This window comes from Embiotoca jacksoni, unplaced genomic scaffold, assembly GCF_022577435.1.
Source record: "Embiotoca jacksoni isolate LCO1_2020_lvr unplaced genomic scaffold, fEmbJac1.0.p SCAF_14, whole genome shotgun sequence".
Classification (NCBI taxonomy): Eukaryota; Metazoa; Chordata; class Actinopteri; family Embiotocidae; genus Embiotoca; species Embiotoca jacksoni.
This window is the reverse complement of record NW_027185274.1, coordinates 2,588,919-2,603,537: the sequence shown is the minus strand read 5'-3', so window position 1 is coordinate 2,603,537 and position 14,619 is coordinate 2,588,919. Positions and strand designations below refer to the sequence as shown.

General features: G+C 46.8%; 1 protein-coding gene across 1 annotated transcript in view; it reads left to right on the top strand.

Annotated features, from left to right (window-relative positions):
- Positions 1-14,619, top strand: part of epha4l (eph receptor A4, like) — a 59,620-nt gene that overhangs the window by 37,926 nt on the left and 7,075 nt on the right. Inside the window, 10 exon segments of the mRNA XM_069147454.1 lie at positions 901-1,025; positions 1,130-1,289; positions 2,611-2,722; positions 5,198-5,256; positions 5,781-5,894; positions 6,492-6,677; positions 10,937-10,998; positions 12,029-12,238; positions 12,412-12,561; positions 12,972-13,168. Of these exon segments, the coding sequence (XP_069003555.1) occupies positions 901-1,025; positions 1,130-1,289; positions 2,611-2,722; positions 5,198-5,256; positions 5,781-5,894; positions 6,492-6,677; positions 10,937-10,998; positions 12,029-12,238; positions 12,412-12,561; positions 12,972-13,168 (1,375 nt within the window).

The following is a 14,619-nucleotide window of genomic DNA, read 5'->3' as shown; positions in this document are numbered from 1 at the left end:
TGTGTGTCTGCGGTTTAGTTGTGTACCTTTTCGTCGCCCGCTCTTTAACTCCACCTGTCGTATCTTCACATGAGCCTGCCTCTGTTTACGACACTATCTATCCTCCGCCTATATTCTCTCTGCTACATTGACAGTGTGTGTGACCCAATTTTAGTGTTGTCACACTCCCCGAAGATAAAGGTTTGATTTGTGCAGGGGTGACGCACTGGAGGGAGGAGACGAGTGTAAGCCATTATCAGTGCTTTAACCTTCACATGTTAAAGGCGTCTGAACGCAGATAGCGTGGCTGCTTGAAATATGGCCTCATTATCAGCTGCAGTAGAGAGGGCTTGAAGATAAGATTGTGCACCGGAGCTTTAATGAAAACCAATTGATTTGCTCTCTTGAAGACCAAAAAAAAAAAAAAAAAAATCTGCGAAGGTGTATGGAGCTCATTTCATTTTAATCGTGCACCTTGTAGCAGCGCACGGTTTCCCAAGGTGACCTGGGAAAACAGAGAAAAATGAAGTCATGAGAAGTGGCTGACGGGCTAAACGTGTCAGCGGAGGGAAACCTGGATCGGTTTTATTGATGCCAACCATTAGATCAGAAGCAGAGTATTTCCATACACTCCAGCATTAGTAATTCTGCTGTGTGGCCATATACAGCTCTGTAACGCCTGCCATTTTGAATAGAAGCCAAGTTCAAAGAGAAATGGAAGTGATTGCCTTGTGGCCTCGCCCGCTGTTTCACTCTGTCAGCGGGAGTAAGGGGGAGGGGGGAGGGATTTAGGAGAGCAGCACAAAACAGACAGAGTGTCTCCGAGGCTGAGAACAACATGGAGGATGGGAGGAAGCAGCGGGCTAAACGGTTTTTCATCTTCTTTTTTTTTTTTTTTTCTGTCTTTGATCGTCTCACCAGCTCCTTCTCCAGTGACTTCCATCCAGGCCAAGGATATCACAAGACACACCATCTCGCTGGCCTGGCAGCCACCGGACAGAGCCAACGGGGTCATACTGGAGTATGAGGTCAAGTACTACGAGAAGGTGAGGGGCTCCAGGCGAGATGAAGTCTCTCTTAGTGAATATTCTCCAAAATAGAATCGTGTCTTGAGCCTTTGAGTCATCTGCGGTTTTTCTGTCTTCCACAGGACCAGAATGAAAGAAGCTACCGGATCATAAAAACCTCTTCAAGGAACACTGACATCAAGGGCCTCACCCCGCTCACCTCCTACGTCTTCCATGTGCGCGCTCGCACGGCGGCCGGCTACGGGGAATTCAGCGGCCCGTTTGAGTTCATGACCAACTCTGGTGAGTTCAGCCACGCCGTCTCCTCTCAGCTCGTCTCCATGACGTCAGTACAGAGAGGCGGAGAGGTTCGATGCCAGGCTCTGAAAAAGCCTGCAATGATGGCATCTTTTACGAGTTTGTCTCTGTCATTGCACAGCCATTAATCAAAATAGCCGTCCTCCAGAAAAGACAAATGATATCGTGCTCTAGCACCTGACTGGCAACTTGAAGAGCTTCTATAGTCAAGTCTGAGTCTCAGCAGATGCTTCAAACTATGTGGGTTTTTGACGAATGATACCATTTCTGACATGTTTAGTTATAAACTGCTGACAGCTACTTCTGCTTCTCATCACTGCCCCTTAACATTTATCAGTTTAAGATTCAGTTTCCAGACATGAAAGCACGTCAAACCTGTAAAAACCCCAAGATAAAAAGAGTACTGTGTGGGTGGACTCTGATCACAATTTCAAATTAGCCTCCCGGTCATTACAATGTCATGCAGTTCAGCCAAAACTCATTCAGATCCACGGAACTTTCTAAAGATTTCCTTTTGAGGCAGCAGCTACAAGAAAAGCATGACCCTAAAGCTACTTAAAGGGAAATACATGGGAAAATGTGAATGTTAAGAGGATAACGATTCATATTCTTCATATTATTTAACAATCTGAGATTTGCTCATCCTTTTTATTTACATCATTTTTTTCTATGTTGGTCTACTCTTTACACACAACATCAATAAGGAGAGATGCTCTTCTGTTGCTCGTCAAAAATTTCTTCCCATTTTTGTATTGATCTGTATTAAGGGTCAAAGGTCATATGCTGTCCAGCTTGTAAAGCCCTTTGGGAGATATTGGTGATATTGGGCTATGTAGCTGAATTAAACTTGACTTTATTCGACTTGGAAAAACAACCTTGTAATATGTGATCACTCAAACCTGAATGTTCTCCTCACATTCAGATGTTGTCTCGTAAATATTCTTCCACATAATGTGAACAGTTCTGATGCAAAGGGGCCGCGGAGATGCGCTGGAAGCCCAGGTGTCCCCTTTGTAATGCAGATGGAAACGGCAGCGCATGATAATGACACGGTCAAGCACCCGTCCTAATGGCTCGTCATTGTCTCTCAATGGAGCGTGCCAAACAGGAGACTTTATGGGCCGGATTGTAAAAACGGAGGCAGAGGGAGCAGACGTGGGGAGGAAGTGGGAGGGAGATCAGTTAGTGTGACAAACACAGAATGCACACGGGCTCTTTCATGTGCGGTGACTCCATTGAGCGCAATCATATTGACTTTGCTCTTTTGTCTCTCCCTTTTCTTTCCCCTCTTTTTTTCTTTCCACAGTTCCGGCTCCCATTATCGGTGACGGGGCCAACTCCACGGTGCTGCTGGTGTCGGTGGTGGGCAGCGTGGTCCTCCTCATCATCCTCATCAGTGCTTTCGTCATCAGCCGAAGGTGAGCTTCGTCACTCCCTCACGTCCCTTCTGCTTTCTGTCTCTCCCTCTTGCCACCCAGATGAGGGATGTCTTGCTTAGTGCCGGGGAAAAGTAGCTGTCAGGAGATGGAAGTCACTCTAAAAATTCACACACACACACACACACACACACACACACACACACACACACACACACACACACACACACACACACACACACACACACACACACACACTCTGAGCCAGACAGCTAGTGCAACTCGCTCACGTCGGATGAGTGATGACTCGCCACACCGGAGACGTGATTGACAGCTCCGACAGCTGAAGAGATGCAATCAGCGACCCCTCGCTCCCTGTCCTCTGCACCCCCCTCCGGCTGCTCGCATCCCTCCCCTCAGCACACACACACACACACACACACACACACACACACACACACACACACACACACACACACACAAAAATCCCTCTCCCTCTATCTCTCAGATAGTGGCTGTAATCCTGGCCACGAGTTATTTCCCCCTGCTGCGGTTTGCTGACCGCCGTGAAGGGAATGAGAGAGAAAGGACAAAAAAATAAAAAACCGGGAGAGAGAGAAAGGGAGAGCGACAGGAAGGTGCACAACGAGATAAGCAGGCAATGAAAAGTATTAGATAGAATACAGAGGGACCGAGACGGAGAGGCATCAGGTGGATTTGCAGTGACCCAATCTCGGGGTGTTAACCAGCGAGCAGGACAAAGCAGCGTCACACAGATGGGATTACATGCAGATGGGGCTGCCTCACCTCAGGGTGTTAACCACACTCACCCCCTGAGTGTGTGTGTGTGTGTGTGTGTGTGTGTGTGTGTGTGTGTGTGTGTGTGTGTGTGTGTGTGTGTGTGTGTGTCTCTGTGTGTGTGTGTGTGTGTGTGTGTGTGTGTGTGAGAGTGAGTGTCCACATATCCTTAAGTTTTGTGTGTGTGGTGTTTCTAGCTTGTGTGTTAGTTCCTGCATGTGTGTGCACAGTATGTGCCTCATTATGTGGAAGCTAGATCACTGCTTGCGTGTGTGTATTGAGGATGATGGGGATTGAAGAGGGCTGCTGATTGTGTGTGTGTGTGTGTGTGTGTGTGTGTGTGTGTGTGTGTGTGTGTCTCCTCTCTATCCAGCCAAGCAGGTGGTTGTTTCAGCCCTTTTTTATATGCATGTGACGGCCACTGTCATTGTGCTGCCGCGGCCATCCTGTGATTGTGGGGAGGGACTGTAATCATGCAACCGTTTACCGTCATTACACAATGACAATGTCTCACATCTGGTCATTTCCACCACTGACCCTAACACATCAATATAAGGCCAGGTGTCAGGCTGCTTGAGGGATTCGGAGGGATTTAAGTGCATCTTCTTCGCGATTGATTTATAGCTTTTACACCCGTCTGGCCTCTGCTCCATGTTGTTGTTGTTGTTGTTGTTGTTGTTGTTGAATGATCAGTGCCCTTCAAAAACCTTCACAAATATCACTGGACTCTGAAATATGTAATTAACCAAAGTAAAATTATTATCAGCAAAATACATTAAAACTATTAAAAGTAACAGACTCTTCTACTATCTATATATTTTGATTGAATGTTTATTATTATTATTATTATTATTATTATTATTATTACTTATGCATTATGTTTTAGCTGCAGTTTGATACTGAAGCTGATTTGAACTATTTTATGTATACTGTTTGTTTATTTTTTGCATAAAAATACATCAAATTGTATGAAACATTTTGTTATCTTAATTATCTAGTTACTGTAACTATGAAATAATTGCAGGTTATATGTCCATTTAAATGAGGTAAAATATCTCAAAATCATTAATCATATCTACTTATCTTGCACAAGTCTTTAAATCTTTACTGTGATTTACTGTGACCGACTTGGTGATGCAGGTTACCTCAGCGTGGTGGACATATTTAACCTTAAAGGAAAAGTTCAGAATTTGGGAATCACACAGAAAAACACTTTCGACACTTTAATTTTGGTCATACACGAGTTAGTGAGCTTTAATATAGTTGCTACTTGATTTTTTTTTTTTTTTTTTTAGAGGCGAGCTGTTTCCATTGTTTATGCTAAGCTAAGCTAAATATCCTTCCCTTGATGTTTACTACATTGAAAGTAGTGTGGTGTCCATCTTCCCATCACAAATAAAAAAGCTTATGTTTTGAAGCTTTTATCTTCACATCTAAGTGCCACAACAGTCAAAACATTTAAAATGATTTCTTTCTTTGTAATGACATTAATAATATCAAAAAGGAATGTGTCATCAGTGATTGCGTCACCTTACATAATGGTGTGGGTTGTGGAGTCTTGGTTTTGGTTTTTACTGACGTGATTGACACTTGTGCTCCATTATTAATATTGTGATTATAAGGTTTTTTTTGTTTTTTTTTACATGAGACACACATGCTTTGACATTTAAAACCTTTAAAATCCACTGTGACTGACCGCTCTGCTCTTTTTGCCCCCAGAAGGAGTAAATACAGCAAAGCCAAGCAGGACTCTGATGAAGAGAAGCACTTGCATCAAGGTAACTGCTAGTTAACACTCCACCTGCACACTCTATAACTGAGGCCCATTAGCGCTGTCAGGTGTGCTCACGTGCGCGCACTCTAAACCGCAAATGAAGCCCATAAAATGGAGGAGGAGAAAAAAAAAATATTTTGAAGTTAATGTTCTTGCATCTTAACATGCTCCAAACACCTCATTATCAAGTCATTGGCATTGCTGCTTGCGTGCCACAAAAATTTCAAGTTAATGAGCTCCGTCTTCATTGGAGTCAGCCACGATGACAAGAAATGCAACGGAGTCAGAGTGTGAAGCGAGGTATGGAGAGGAGGGAGGAGGAGGAGGAGGAGGAGGAGGAGGAGGATCCACAGAGGAGGCGGTGTAGCCTGCAGCATGATGGAAATACAGAACAGATGGAGAGTTGTTGCTGGAATGAATTAACCTTCATTTTTTTCACTCGCTTCTTTCTCTCTCTCTCTCTCTCTCTCTCTCTCTCTCTCTCTCTCTCTTTCTTTCGCTTGCTTCCTTCCTTTCTCCTCCCCTCAGGAGTGAGGATATACGTCGACCCCTTCACATACGAGGACCCCAACCAAGCCGTCCGCGAGTTCGCCAAAGAGATCGACGCCTCCTGCATCAAGATTGAGAAAGTTATTGGCATCGGTGAGGAGACATGTTGTTTTGGATATTTCATCCATTTGTAATCAATTATCATAAACCTAGTTTCATGGGGCGCATTTGCAGTGAGGAACATTGTTATCTAACGGAAGATTCGGTGTCCGTTTCATGAAAATAAGACCCATCGTTTTACCGCTCAAACCTTGTAGAGGTCAACAAGTTAAAGAAAAAAAATCAGTGGAGGCTAAATATGTTGTCCGTGCTATTCCTGTGGCCGCAGAAAAGTCATCCAATGACAAAATAATAAAGAGAAAGAATCAATATCCATTTCCCCCTCTCTCTCTGCTCCAGTGCGCGAGGGGAGGAGGGCAGTGGGGGATTAGAGACCCTGATCAATGTTCAAAGTGGAAGCCTTCTTACACACACACACACACACACACACACACACACACACACACACACACACACACACACACACACACACGCGCGTGCACAGACACGCATGCACACACACACACACACACGCACGCACGCACGCACACACACACACACACACACACTGTTTTGTGATTTGATTTATAGTCCGTGGATCTGAGCGCTTGTGTTCAACATCTTTGGGCACCCCGCTGTGTATTTTTTCAGGCGAGTTTGGTGAGGTCTGCAGCGGCCGCCTGAAGATGCCGGGCAAGAGGGAGATCTGCGTGGCCATCAAGACGCTGAAGGCCGGCTACACCGACAAGCAGAGGCGGGACTTCCTGTCCGAGGCCAGCATCATGGGCCAGTTCGACCACCCCAACATCATCCACCTGGAGGGCGTGGTCACCAAATGTAAGTCCAGACAGGGGTTCTCAAACGAGAAACGAAGGTTTTTTTGTGGAGGGAAATTGCTTCAGGAATGGGAATCATGCTCAGCTCAGCTCTCACACACACACACACACACACACACACACACACACACACACACACACACACACACACACACACACACACACACACACAACCCCATTTACACACACAATTACTACTTTATTGTAATGACACAGAAAGGGCACTCATTTCTGCTGTCTCTGTTAAAAACCAAAAAACGTAACAATAAATCATGACAAACTGCGTCTGCGGTTTTTGGGTGACTTTGGAGAAAGGTGAGCGCAGGGACAAACCCGTCTTTACCAGCAAACGATGTGTGTTTGTGCTCTGGTGTGTATTTTACAACCACTTAAGTCGCAAAGGATACCTGTGTTAGCACATATACTGAAGCGAAGGCTCGTATTTGTGCGTGTTGTGCAGACGTCCCATCGGGGGGAATCCCCAGGTGGGTTCTGTCCAGATGGAAGAGGTGGGGGAAGGAGGGGAGGTGGAGTTGGAGGTAGCTGGGCAGTTGAGAGGCGGGTGGGGGGAGGGGAGGAGGGGTCTAATGGGTCCAGGAACAGGCCCTGTAGCGCGGCACCAGACTCATTAATCATGGTGTCAGCTGTAAATGTGTTTGGGGTTAGGGAGTGATACCCTATCCCTCCTCTATCTGCTGCTGCATGGCCACAAAACGCCGGCCAAATCTCCCTCCCTCTGCCCTTGGCACTCTCCCCTCTCTGTCTCTCTGGTTCTCTCCCACTTTTACACCTCCGCATGATGTTAGGCTATAGGTGTGTGTGTGTGTGTGTGTGTGTGTGTGTGTGTGTGTGTGTGTGTGTGTGTGTGTGTGTGTGTGTGTGTGTGTGTGTGTGTGTGTGTGTGCGTGTGTGTGTGTGCGTGCGTGTGTGTGTGTCCCTCCAGGAAATCACAAAATCTTACAATGGCAATAATTAACTGGAATTCAAGCAAACTGCTTGAAATTTTTTAAAATCGCCCGGATTTTTCCAGTGAAATATGTGGTCAGCAGAAGCTGTGCTCAAAGTATTACAGCAAAAAGGAAGTCTGTTCAAACAAAACTCGCTTTATTAACAAAAATAATTCCCCATTTATAATCAGAAATCCTCTGCTGCTGTTTTCTCATCACCTAATAAAACGCGGTGCACTGGAGCACACTGGAGGTGATTACATATTTATTCCTTTATCAGTTAGGGTTGAAAAAAGTTTATTTTTCTTTCTCGACTCGCAATTTTACACAAAAAAAACTTCCCAAATTATATCAGTTTTGGAGAAAATCTTCACAAAATAATTTTTTTTTTTATCACAACAAACACACACACAAAAAAAAACAACTTTGAAATCCTGCAGCGACGGGTGTGTGTATGCACGTGCGAATGTCTTGTCAGCACATGCCGACATCCGCACACCTTTGATCTTATGTGTGTGAGGGCTACCACAGGTGATGGCTCTGGTTAGACGGATGAAGTGCCCTCAGGTGTCGTGACACAACAGCCAGGCTCTATCTGCACCAGATAACACTGTCTCTCTCACACACGCACACACGCACACACACACACACACACACACACACACACACACACACACACACACACACGCACACGCACACGCTCCGTCCGGTCGAGGAGCGGAAAGTGAACAGCAGCACATGCAGAATTGCTTATCACCTATCACACCTCTCACGGCGGGAGGGATGACCTCGCAGTCCTGGCGGAGACGGAGCGAGAGAGACAGCGAAAAGGCGCCCAGATGGACAAGGAGGAAGGAAGAGAAATCAGAGACAAGCTGCAAATAGAGACGCGGAGAAGAAGAGACAGGGAGGCGGTTAGGAGCTGATGGATTAGAGGAGAGACAGAACAACAGAGAGGGAAAGCAGAGGGTGGTAGAACTACTGAACCGGAGGCTGGGAAAGAAAGAGACGGAGCGAGACCGAGGGAGGGAGATGAAGGGAGGAGCAGACGAGCTACGCGGCGGTGACAGGAGCCGACATGAAAGGATGGTGAGCCAAAGCAAGAAGGGCATCCCATAACTCCCACTCCACCTCCTTCCACTCTTACTTCTGAGAGCTTGACACAAGGTTTGGGCAAATTAGTCCTTCACACTTGAGTGTGTCAGTGGAATCTATTAAAAATCCATTATTTGAATTGCACTCCACTCTCCATTACAATCAAGTTAGAAGGAATTCTCAATCTGGCCTCAGTTTGCTGGCATGTCCAACAGAGCCAATTAAGGCTTATTAATTATGGAGGGACTCCAAATAGGCCCTAAAATACATAAATGTTCAAAAATCCCCCACTGGAGGCTGCTGGCTGGAGTCCACCATCCTGAAGCCTGTATAGACTTAATGTTTCTATCATGTGAGTGTGTAATTAAAACCTAGCCTCCATTAGAGCTCCAAATCAAGACGTGATATGTTTAACGGCTGATTTACATAAAGTAAGAGCGTGCTAATTCAAAAAAAAAAATCTGCTTTTAAAGGGCGGATCTTTGTTCTCTGAAAACGCCGGGGCCTCCGGAGAACATTCACCCAACGTTCCCTCAATATTGTTCCCCTGTTGCATTCCCCTCCCGCCCCCCATCGCCCCTGTTTTGTTGGCAGGTGATAATCGGCCCACTGGTGGGGCTCCTTGCCCGGAGTTCATTGCCAAAGGCGGCAGGGCGTATTCAGTAAACAAGGAATTAGCATGCAAATGGGCTGGAAGGAAGAGGGCGGGGCTGGGAAGGCGAGAGTTTAAGGTCGCAGGTCAGACGCTCCTCAGACTTGATTGCAGAGCTGTCAATCACCGGCTGCCCCGGGGCCGAGGGGCACAACAAAGGGAACAAAGATGGCTGACAAAGAGGGCCTCCGCTCTCCCCCAACTTTAGCTCCACTTCCTCTTTTCGGGGCATTGCCGCAGCGCCCTGTAATTAATGGCGTGCCAATCACGCGGCGGGTAAGGCGGTGACTGACGGCCTCTTGGCACGGCGAGCGGCCCGCTGCGGAGTGGAGGAACTTCACCTTCCAGACCTCAGCTGGCTCTGCAGCGCTTCAGGAGCTCTGCTGGAGCACACGAGAGATTTCACACCAGCTCCCCTCCAGGCAGCAGGTTTAAGTCAGCACTTCTGTTTCGAAGCAGTAAGCTTTTAAGTCCACCTTAACTGTGCCACTCCAAACGGAACACAAAGAACAACGGCGTCCTAGGAGGAATTTGCGGCAGCACTTTTTCGGCATGTGTTGCTGCCATGGCTGGTTAGGCACCAGCTTGCTGCCGTTTTGGGACAAAAACAAGCCCGCCGCCTTTCCTTTCCTTTCCTTTCCTTTCCTTTCCTTTCCTTTCCTTCTTTTTTTCTCCTCCGTCTCTCCTCTCTCTCCTCTCTCTCCTCACGCCTGCTATCCCCCCCTCATCCTCAGAGACAAAGACAGACAGAGACCCACCAGGGAATGTCCACCCTCCCCACCGCCTGTCCCGCCTCAGATAAAGACACAGACGCTCCCCCAAGAGAGACGGCAGAGGGGAAGGCAGAGGGACGGGGTGAGAGAGGCCAGGGAGGAGTGGCAGGGATCGGGAGGAGGGGGGATATGAGCGAGGGAGAGAGGGGGGAAGAGAAGCAACAGAGGGGAGCTGGCAGGAGAATGACAGATGTGTCGAAAGTTGGCAGAGGAGAAAGAGGGCAAAGGGACAGTGAGTGACATAAATAGCGAGTCAGAGGGACGCTGGGTGGGTGACTGCGATGGGACTTTGGATAATGCGTCCAACTTCACTTCATATTTGCATAAACACAAGATGGTATGTGTGTGTGTGTGTGTGTGTGTGTGTGTGTGTGTGTGTGTGTGTGTGTGCGTGCGTGCGTGCGTGTGTGCGTGCGCGTGTGCGTGCGCGTGTGCGTGTCTGTGTGCGCTGGTGTTTTGTTTCTGTGGAGATGCCTTTGCATGTGCAGGGAAGAGAAGAGGGACGTCAGGGCAACCGTAACACCGAGCTAATTAAATCACTACGGGACAGAGATGGATGGCCTCACACACACACACACACACACACACACACACACACACACACACACACACACACACACAGATTCCCTTGAGGACCCTCCCCCCTGCTGTGTCGAGCTGTGATGTGCATCGTTTACCTCCATAATCATCTGCCTTTCACTCTCTCTCTCTCTCTCTCTCTCTCTCTCTCTCTCTCTCTCTCTCTCTCTCTCTCTCTCTCTCTCTCTCTCTCTCTCTCTCTCTCTCTCTCCAGGTAAACCAGTGATGATTATCACCGAGTACATGGAGAACGGATCGCTGGATGCATTCCTGAGGGTCAGTCATGCGTTCCTGCACGCGCACGTGTGTGTGTGTATTTATGCATGTTTGTGCGCGACACCACCGAATCCCATCTTATCTCCTGTAATGTCATCCGGCCCAAATTACAAGCGTCGCCTCCCAAACATCGGCCCTAATCTTTATCCTCTCCTCCATCAACTCACTGTTTTTTCTGACAAGGAGGCAGCTGCAGGTTTCACCTCGGTGTTTCTCAGGTTCACTACACTTCAGGTTTTAGTGACGCTCGGCACCTTTAAACAGCTAATATGCAGTACAAAGTGTTACATATGTAAGAGAAGTTTAAAAAGGAACATGCAGGTGTGCTGCCTTTGTGTTTTCCGGAACAAACAACTTGTTGCACAACGCTCCTTGTCAGCATGTTTTTGTAGTCTCCATTTATGGTAACGGTGGGTCTATAATGTAGTTGCAATGAATGCTTCATAACATGCTGCCACATGGTGTTAATCTTATATATGATGATCTGCAGTCATGAGTGTTTAGCACATTTAAAAAGAACTATAACCGTGGCTGTGAAGGCTTTTTACAGGTTAATGAACTTTAATTAATGCTAATTAACATTCAATAAGTGAAATGGGCTTCAAAGTTTCCTCATACAACTACATAGACACTACAATCCATGTAGTCTATATTTGCATGGATTTTTTTTTTTTTAGAAATTCAAAAAAGTTATTTTTAATTAATAAAATATAATTTAATGTATATCTATGAACACATACATGCTTATGAGCACACATTGTTCATGTATGTACTCAAACATGTCATTCTGTGTTATCAAGTATTGAACTGTTTATGAAAGAGGATTTTATATTTCTGTCTCAAACTTTAGTGTACGTATAAATGTGTTATATTATTGTGCGTAGGTATTCATTAACACGTGTCCGTATATATCTGTGAAACATAGTTTGAACTGAAAAAAGATTATCTAACACTTTCTAAAATGTTTAAGCCGACAGTCCGATTGCAGGAAAAACTGTATTTAAACCTTTTCCTGTTTCTTCATCTGCAGAAGAACGACGGTCGCTTCACAGTCATCCAGCTGGTCGGCATCCTGCGCGGCATCGCGTCGGGCATGAAGTACCTGTCGGACATGAGCTACGTCCACCGCGACCTGGCGGCTCGCAACATCCTGGTCAACAGCAACCTGGTGTGCAAGGTGTCCGACTTCGGCATGTCCCGAGTGCTGGAGGACGACCCCGAGGCTGCGTACACCACCAGGGTGAGTGTGTGTGTGTGTGTGTGTGTGTGTGTGTGTGTGTGTGTGTGTGTGTGTGTGTGTGTGTGTGTGTGTGTGTGTGTGTGTGTGTGTGTTGTGTCCGACTGAGTCAGTGGTCTGTCTGGCTGTCACCTCACTTGTCAGCTTCCATTAATCAGCCCAACTTTCAATTACAGGGAGGGAAGATCCCCATCCGCTGGACGGCCCCGGAGGCCATCGCTTACAGGAAGTTCACCTCGGCCAGCGACGTGTGGAGCTACGGCATCGTCATGTGGGAGGTGATGTCATACGGCGAGCGGCCGTACTGGGACATGAGCAACCAGGATGTAAGTCTGAGGAAATGTCATTATAAGCAGACCGTCATGAATAATCCAACCGCTTGAATTGGCGTGTGGTATCAGAGCTGCGTGCCGTCAAACAGTTTTAGGAAATACTTCATCATTTTAACTGGATTATAGAATTGAGTCCTGCAGAGGTGGTGAAACGGCAGCATTGTAATCGCTTTCCTCATTCCACGCTGAATTCATGTCTGTAGTTCTACTAATAATGATCAACAGTTTAATTCGGGCAGGAACAAATGTCTTGCGTAGGTGCTTAAAGTGAGGTCATTAAAAACGTACGCGTATGAAATGAGGGGAAACAGCGACGTTGTAATCAAACTGCCTCCAGTTTTTATTCCAGTTCAACTGGAACTCAGAGACGAAGTGACTTACAGCAGCTCTGATCTGTTATCAAGGTGATCAAGGCCATCGACGAGGGCTACCGGCTGCCCCCGCCCATGGACTGCCCCGTGGCGCTCCACCAACTCATGCTGGACTGCTGGCAGAGAGAACGGGCCGACCGGCCAAAGTTTGGACAGATCGTCAACATGCTGGACAAGCTGATCCGCAACCCCAACACCCTGAAGAGGACCGGCGGGGAGACCACCGTCAGGTGAGCGGACCAGAACCACAGACGGGCACTCAATAGATGTGAGGGTGGGGGCTGTAGTTCAAATGCAGAGGTCAAAAAGTGGAGGACATGTTATTTATTTTCAGTCTTCAGTGTAGGATTAAAAACATCAAGAGTCGATGGAGTTTTCAGGGGATATTTTAATCTCGTAACAATAATCACTTCAGTCCATCTGAGCATATGTGGGCATCTGACTAGCAAATCTTATTCTTTAAGATTATTACAGAACGGGAAAAAAGATAATACTCACTTCAAAACCTCCAATCTCATAATAATGATATAATAATCATCATTTTATGTCTCATGCCTCTGAAGATAAGAGAAATTAAAGGGAAAGATCACTTTGGTTCCGGGAGATAAGAGGTTGGAGGTAGATATTGCTACAAGATTAGCAGGAAAGATAGATAAGCAAAAAAGGGTGTGAAGAATTATCAGAAATTAGATTTTCTTTTTTTCTTTTCTGCTGGGTTTATGATGTGAAATGACTCTTATCCGAGTTCATCTTTGTGTCAGTGTGATTTCAGCCCGACGTGTTTACATACCACACCGAAGAGTCCACGTTAAAAAGCAAATTGGTAACTGTTGTTGTTGGTATTTGTTGTTGATAGTTCACGCAGACGACCTGCAAAGATGCAAAATGCTTTATGCGCGTCGTATTTGATCTGTCACACCAACACGCGCGCTCTCTCTCCGGCGTGTCCTTTCCCCGTTCAACGCCATCCAGCAGCAACTTGTGGCTCTTTTCAGCCCAAAATCGCCTGCGTAACGAATTTCTGTGCAAACTAGCTGCAATGGTGCTGCGCGCTCAGGAATGTAGCCGGCAGAGTTACGACGTAACGCCGAGTTAAAAACAAACATGACCCTACATCTCCGACACCATTACTCCGCGGCGGCTGAATGTGTTCAGAATGACCTACGTGTGTTTACAGACTCGACGCAGGCCAGCGGGAGTCTGTTTGACTTTAACGAGTGTGTGAGCTCACGCGAGCGGGTCGCACGTTCACACAAACGCACCTAATGGGACACAGCAAGAGCGCGAGAGGGGAGTCCTTGTGGAGTAATTAGAGCTGAATCCTATAAATGCAGCTTTTACAGTTACAAGAGGGAAGCAGAAAGTCGGTGTGTGTGTGTGTGTGTGTGTGTGTGTGTGTGTGTGTGTGTGTGTGTGTGTGTGTGTGTGTGTGTGTGTGTGTGTGTGTGCGCGTGCGTGCGCGCGCGCGTGTAAAAAGGGATCCCTGTGCATAATCTCTTCCACCTACTGAGTACAGATGACTTATTAAAGAGTCAGACATCCTGCTCTCACAGTTCAACCCGACATCGTTTTTTTACAAAAAGAAAAAGGAAAAAAAAAATAGGAGAGAGCAATAAAGAGAGTGTGGGAGAGTCAGCGGAGCGGGACTGGACCGGGGCCAGACCGGGGCCAGACCGGGACC